General features: G+C 27.6%; 2 protein-coding genes across 2 annotated transcripts in view; both read right to left on the bottom strand.

Moving 5' to 3' along the window:
* Window positions 1–291, bottom strand: part of LOC136089568 (uncharacterized) — a 4,085-nt gene extending 3,794 nt beyond the window's left edge. Inside the window, exons 1-2 of the mRNA XM_065815619.1 lie at window positions 89–291; window positions 1–4 (exon numbers count right to left, since the gene is read on the bottom strand). The exon at window positions 1–4 is cut by the window's left edge and continues 249 nt beyond it. The gene's annotated coding sequence lies outside the window, so the exon portion shown is untranslated. The remainder of the gene's footprint in view (window positions 5–88) is intronic.
* Window positions 292–1,106: 815 nt separating this feature from the next.
* On the bottom strand, window positions 1,107–1,739 carry LOC136089567 (uncharacterized). The gene has a single exon (XM_065815618.1). The coding sequence runs from the start codon at window positions 1,737–1,739 to the stop codon at window positions 1,107–1,109; it is 633 nt and encodes a 210-aa protein (XP_065671690.1).
* Between the last annotated feature and the right edge of the window lie 5,557 nt (window positions 1,740–7,296).

Here is a 7,296-nt window from a genome sequence, read left to right as displayed (position 1 = left end):
AAGTCTAAATGAAAATATAAAAAATCCATACTTCTGTATCTTCTTTATATAGGAATAAAATATTATTAAACAACAATTTTGGTTTTACAGAACAATGTTCAGTGATCTTCAAAAACCATCCATGATGCTAAGAATTTAAGCCACAAGGAAGTGAGTTAATAAGGAAAACCCACACGCCAACTTAATAATATTATATGCATTTCCTTGTTGCGTAACTTTTCAATTTTTGTTGTAGTTGTATGTTAAACTTTGTAAAAATTTTAACTTTTTACTAAAAAAAGAAAAAGAGAAAAATTTATATGTATAAAATAAAAATAGTAATAACAACTTTTTATAGAATTTCATAAAAAAGATAAAACGAGAAAACGATTATAGCTATAATTTATTCGTTGTATTATAAAAACTTTTTTTGCAGAAGGCAAGTTGCAAATGGCGATTATGGTATTTTTTGCATAGATTTTTCCGAAAATAGTTTTCACCAGATGGGCCCCAAATGGGAAACCCGTAAAAATCCCAGTATGTTTAGCCCATATAATCACCAGATGCGGCCCATATTATTATTTTTGCTTTATTTTTCAACCGTACGGGACCCGTCTGGAAACCAGAACACAAACCCTTCTAAATCCCGTTCCCGTAAGCCCAGTTAAAAACCATACGGTACCCATCTGTCAATGTTCGCTGGGTTATTGCAACCTCTTATTATTTTTCCAGTAATTATTGAGTAATAATAGTCTAACCCCACTAGGATGTCAACAGATTCATTGTTCTTTAACGGGTAAGATTCAGCTAAAGGGATTCCTTTTAAGTAAACATATTTTTGTTGCAAAAGATTGAAGTTAGGATTTTTTAATGCTGAACATATGAAAGGAATACATAATGCCTCCATATAAATATTATTTTTCGGATCTCTACCTTTTAAACAAACACGAACAACATCTAGTGTTTTGATCAAGCCTTCATCTGATGCAAATCTTTTTATTATTTAACTTTCTGTGCTTATCTTCTTTAACTTGATAAGTGTCGTTCTTTACAAAACACACAAGTGTCTCTAGTTTCTTGATTATTTCTTGGGACTGTGTTATAGTTAAAATATCTTTGATTATTGCTCAGTTGTGGTGATTTTTTTTTTTAGTATTAATGTGCATATTCTGTAATGTAATTGGTATATTTTCTTCTACTTCGATACTTGTATTAGTAACAGCTTCACAACGCTCTAGAGCTGTAAGTTCTGTCTTAATCACATTCATGAATTCATTTAAGTTCCAGTCATCATTTTTAAAATGTCTTGAAATAATAATGCATAACTCACGTGGAATTCTTTCTGATATAATGGCAATAAGAAGTGATCCATAAGTACATGTTTCAACATTTAGATCCTTTAAATTTCTTATATTTATTTCAAGCTTATCATACATTTGACGGAGTTGTTTTACTTCTTTTAAATTTCGCACTGGATTTATTTTTCGAAGATCATCCATATGCGCTGCAATAAGACTTTGAGTATTACCAAACCTGTCCTTTAAAAGTTGTATTGCTTCCCTATAATTGCCTTCGCTAAGCGTAAGTCCTTCAATTAGCTTTTGTGCTCTACCAGAAAAATATGATTTTAAATAATTAAATTTTGCTATATCTGACAGATCTTCATTACTGTCAATTGCAGTTGAAAACTGATCCCAAAACCCTTTCCATGATAATATATCACCAGAGAAACTTTGAATTGTTAATTTTGGAAGCTTCATGGAAATTTTAGAAGAAACACTTCGAGTGGATGAATCTTTCTCAGACTCTTTCACCACTTTACTAAGAAACCGTAAATTATCTGTTACTTAAAATATCACTAGTCCATGAGCTAGTATCCTCAATTTCGGTTATAATGTCATCTTCGTCCGCCAACAAGTCCATAATTTCGTCGTCTAAAGTCTTTATTATCACATGTTTAGTCTCTATATTAGTCAATAATAAGTTTATCTTTTTAATTTCTTTTAAATCGTCGTCAATTTCTGCGAACAACCTTCTCAGGTAAACTCGATGTCCATTTCTTATTTTCTTTTTCTTAACTAAGGAAGCCATCGGCAAAAATAATCTCTAAATCAATATATCTCTAAAATAATGTCTTTAAAATCAATAAATGTACGGGTTTCGGCACCATAAAGAAACGAAACTGTTCCTTGAAAATCAGACTGAACTTTTTTGGTTTTAATAAGAAATATATATATATAACATAACCCAAATTCTACAATAATTTTCACAACAACAAAAAAAAAAGTCATTAACCATAATGCCTTGCAGCAAATCCAGACCAATCAGTATAAGAAACAACGTCACGCGATGCGTACGGTTCTTATTACTGACTGATCTGGTTTTTACAAACAAGCTAAATTCGACATCATGTAAATTAATAAAATTATATTGAATGTTACAGATTTACTGTTACTTAAGAGTTTTATTGCGGTAGTATTTGCTTAGTTTGGATTTATACAAATTTTTATAAAGCATTTATATGCCGTTTTATAAAGTTTAATAAGTCTTTTGCTTATTAAGCAGAGTTAAAAGATAATATTATAGCATTCTAAAGTATTTCACGTGGGTTTAAATGATTTGGTTTTCACACCCAATATTTTTTTTAAGTCTAGAACTTTCTAGAATAAAAAGTAAAACAATTTTAATAGTCTACTGATATTATAAGCATATCATATATAAAGATTTTATATACTATAACAAATGAAAAGAAAAGAATTTCTAAAAATATGAAAACACCATTAGAAATTTGTTGTGCATATTTCATGATATATTTTATGGTTTTAATGTGCTAAGTAATAGATTAAGTGTACGCATTAAAGACACAACTTTTCTTTCTTATAAAAAAAAGTTTTTACATTGAATCTTAATTTATTTTAAAATTATCAGGGCAAAAGTCCTAATAACAGGGATTTCCGCATATTTCCGAAAATCCGGATTTTTCTTTATATATTTTAATTAATATTTTTTTATTTAATAATTCTTAATAATTTTTCCGAATAGCAAAAACGTTTTCAAACAACAACTTTAAATATAAATTTTTGTAATATATATATTTTTTTAAGCTTTTTCACTCATCACTCATACTAAAAAAAATTTTGAAACAACTCAGCTAAAAGCAAAAGTAAGCAGCAAATATGGGAAAATATATTCCAAATACTTTACCCAAGCAATTTTCCAGATTTATAAAAATTAACCTGGATGATCTATGTTAGAAGCTGCTGATAGCCTGAAAAAAAAAATTATAAAAACTTATTAAAGAAAAAATAAGGTTCGTCCCCGTCATATATATATATATATATATATATATATATATATATATATATATATATATATATATATATATATATATATATATATAAACAAATATATATATATATATATATATATATATATTATATATATATATATATATATATATATATATATATATATATTTATTATTTATTATATATATATATATATATATATATATATATTTATTATTTATTATTATTAAATATGTATATATATATATATTATTTATTCATATATATATATATATATATATATATATATATATATATATATATATATATATATATATATATATATATATATATACATATATATATATTATTTATATATATATATATATTATTTATATATATATATTATTTATTATATAAATATATATATATATATATATATATATATATATATATATATGCAATTCCATGTAAAAGTGGGACAGTCATTTTAGTCACCTCTTCCATTTTCTTTAAATTTTAACCACTGGTACCTATTATTAAAACATGAAAAAACGCAAAATTTGAGCTTCCAAATCCAAACGATTCAAAAGTTTTGATGTTTTGAAATTAAGTCTAAAATGTTTCTTTTTTTATGAAGTCTGCCATTATGGATTTTGTAGTTGTACTTTTAATTGAGTAATTTAAGATCTAATGGAAGAATGTGGCTAAAAATTGGTACATGACCATTTTTGAGGGTGCTGAATTCAAAAATGTAGACAAAGTAGACAGTTTTAAATTTTTTGATAGTTATTTTTTTTATTTTAAATTGACCAGTCAAATTTTTTGCGCTGTTACCATGGGTTACGCTTTCAATAGTTTCCGGAGTTGCCCAAGTCTCATGGATTCGATTTTTTTTCAAATAAATTAGGCGATCCTAGGCTATCTTTATAAAATAGATGGTTTTGGCTTCTTAAAGCCTAATAAAGATATGTAATTTTTTAATTTAGACAAAAATATTTTTTTATTTGGCCTCTATTCTCCATTATAAATTTTATAGCAATACCTTTTGTGTAAATGGTTTAAGTTCTAGTAGAGAAATATGACTGAAAATTGGTACCTGACCATTTTTAAAGATGTTGAATACAAAGATTAAGAGAAATTAATCCAATTCCTAATATTTTAAAATCCTTTTTGAATTTTAAAAATGTCAACAGTCTTTTTTTTCTTTTGTAATTTGCATGTCACTTATTTCTGGAGTTGCCTTACTCTTATTGTGAAATGAGATGTTTTGGAAAAGTTTAGGTTTCTGAAAGAAAATAAAAAGTTATATTGCTTTGCATAACTTGCGTATTTATGATCAATATGGAAATATAATTTACTATACAACACATTAAAAAAAATTATTTCTTTATTATTCTAATAATTAGGTATTACTTCAAAATAATGGTTACATGCTAAAATTTTAGGTTACATGCTCAAATGTTGTGTTAAAAAAAAAAACTAAAATGCAAACTTTTTTGAAAAATATTAAAAACCCGTTTTATTGAAAAAAAAGCTTAAAAATAAAAATGAAAAGGAATAATTAAATATTACTAAAATATTTTATAAAAAATTCAAATAAAACTAAAGTTAATCATCCAAATTATTAATTGTGACTGTTATGCTTACTGCAACTTTGAAAAATTTTATAATTATTTAATGTTTTATTATAATTGCATTGTTTTAAAATGTTTTATAAAATGAAATACTAAAAAATACAAAAAAAAAATAAAATAGGTGGTGCAAAAATAATTAAACTTTGGTCGGAAAAAATATATTTCAAAAATAAAAATATAAGCATAATGTGCTTTTTTTTAACTAAATATTCTTCAAGTCTTGTTTAGTGGCATGTTTAGAGACCTTCTACCGGTTGTCTAAAACCACCATCATTGTGTCTTGGAGCCTGTCTTCAGAATGCGTCCTTCCAATGAAATCCTGCACCAATTTGATGTGTCTTTCAGCTCTGTCATTAACAACTGCTAATTGACCTACACTAGACACAAATATCTTAAAAGATTTATTGTTGAGATTTTTCTCAAAATTTGACATTCTTTCTTCCTTCAATGAGAGAATGTCATCTTTGGTTATACTAAGATGAAGAAAAAAGGAGACAACCTGTGTAAAAGGTTTTGGTTGTTCTTTGTCAAAGCTCTTCATCTCTGGAACATCATATTTTAATAATTCTAGAAGAATATCCGTCCTCTCTTTCTCCTCTAAGTGCTAGTCAGCTAAAGCAAAGAAAACACACTGTAGTGTAAAATACCAAGTGTGTCTGAGAACACTAAGTTTAAGATCTTTGCCAATCTTTCCGTACTTCTTGGAATAAAGTGATTCTTTCATGATCTGCGATGAAATCTTGAATGCTCTAAGATCATTGGATGGAGCCTGTGCTGCCATTGGACTGTTCAGAAAGAATAAACAGTGAAAGATCACTATATAATCTGTTGCATCCTGTATCATCTTAATTTCATTGATACTGAGTTGCTTGTTGTAATTCTTGCTCATTTGAATTGCTAACAGATACAATGAATCAGCCATAAATCTTGCTTCGTGATGAGCACCTGGTTGTAGAAATCTGAAGTTCAACATATCTGCTCCAAGGTAAAAAGCTACCAGTTGATATAAATACTTGTAATCCCCTCTCTCAAAAATATTTGCTTTTAGAGCAGTTGTTCAGAACTCCATTGTTTCATTTGCAAGATTGTAAGAGAGGGTTCCAAAAGCAAACTCGGGTCTTTTCCAATCAAATTTCTTAATGTTGGCCAATGTATTCACGTCTTTTTCAATCTTAGACCAAAGATCTTGATATTTTTTGTATAAAGATCGATTGGGTCCCTTTTTTTCTCCCTGTAATTCCATCATAACATGATGAACATGTCTTTCCATTATATGGTGCCTAACTTTATTATTATTATCTTTTTCTGTCATTACTCTCCGAAAAAAAGAAAAGAAAAAATTACCTGTAATTTATATAGTAAAGCATCATATCTGCACATTAGCCAAAGAATTGGACAAGGTAGAGAATAAACTGCAATATTTCTAATTGCACCATTATGTTTTCTAGTGTTTGAGCGAGTTGTGTCAGCACAACAAGCTATGCTCTGGTCTTTTAAGTCATAATATTTCACAATGCTTAGGATAGCCAGTGCTTGATCTTTCCCTTTGGAGTAGGGTACTTCAAGTATTCCCGGAAGAAAGTCAAGTGAGCGGGACTCTGAAGAGGAAACACTAATTGCCAACCTTTCTACTGTTTCCTTGTTTGTCAATTTCATTGTTTTTTCTTGCCATCTGTGACTTAGAAATGTTCAAAATGTCAGTATCTACTCCCCCAGCTTGGAATAGGGAAGACAACATTGCTGTTTCAGCTCTCACACTAACTTGATACCTAAAAAAAAAATACAGAGCATTGTCATTTTTTAACATTTTCATTATGTAACATTTAAGTTGTTTAAACTTGAAGTTTTATATAAACTTTAAATATACTTAACTTTTTTATATATAAAATTTACCTTGTCATAAATGCAATCCACTTATCCAAAACATCATTCAGACTGAGTTGAAGACAAATCTCGATTGAATCACACAACCTTTTTCTTTTACAGTAGGAGTTTCAAAGTCTGAACCATAATCTGTTCCACTACATCCACTGGGGAATTCCTGTTCAAAATTTCTCAACTCTTCTCAAAGCTTCTTCTTATTATTTTTCTACCTCTTACTAAAATATATCGAAGTAATAAGTATAGAAAAGATCGGTGTGGAATAGATTTACCATGAACCGTATATACGGGGTCATGACAGCTAGTAACAATTATTTGGTTAAATATTTTATAAAACCCTCTAATGCCAAGTTTGTTGACATCTTATTTTAATGAAAACTAACCCTCAATTTTGCATAAGAAATACTAATTATCATTTTATTTAATTCTTAAACGGTAAAATTATACAATTTACTGCATGTTTATTGCAGTATACCAGTAAAAAACTATTTTTTTATTATAGAGTATAATTT

The sequence above is a fragment of the Hydra vulgaris genome, chromosome 13 (genome assembly GCF_038396675.1).
Source record: "Hydra vulgaris chromosome 13, alternate assembly HydraT2T_AEP".
Lineage (NCBI taxonomy): Eukaryota > Metazoa > Cnidaria > Hydrozoa > Anthoathecata > Hydridae > Hydra > Hydra vulgaris.
Note: the sequence above shows the minus strand (reverse complement) of the source record. Positions and strands in the feature narration are given on the sequence as shown.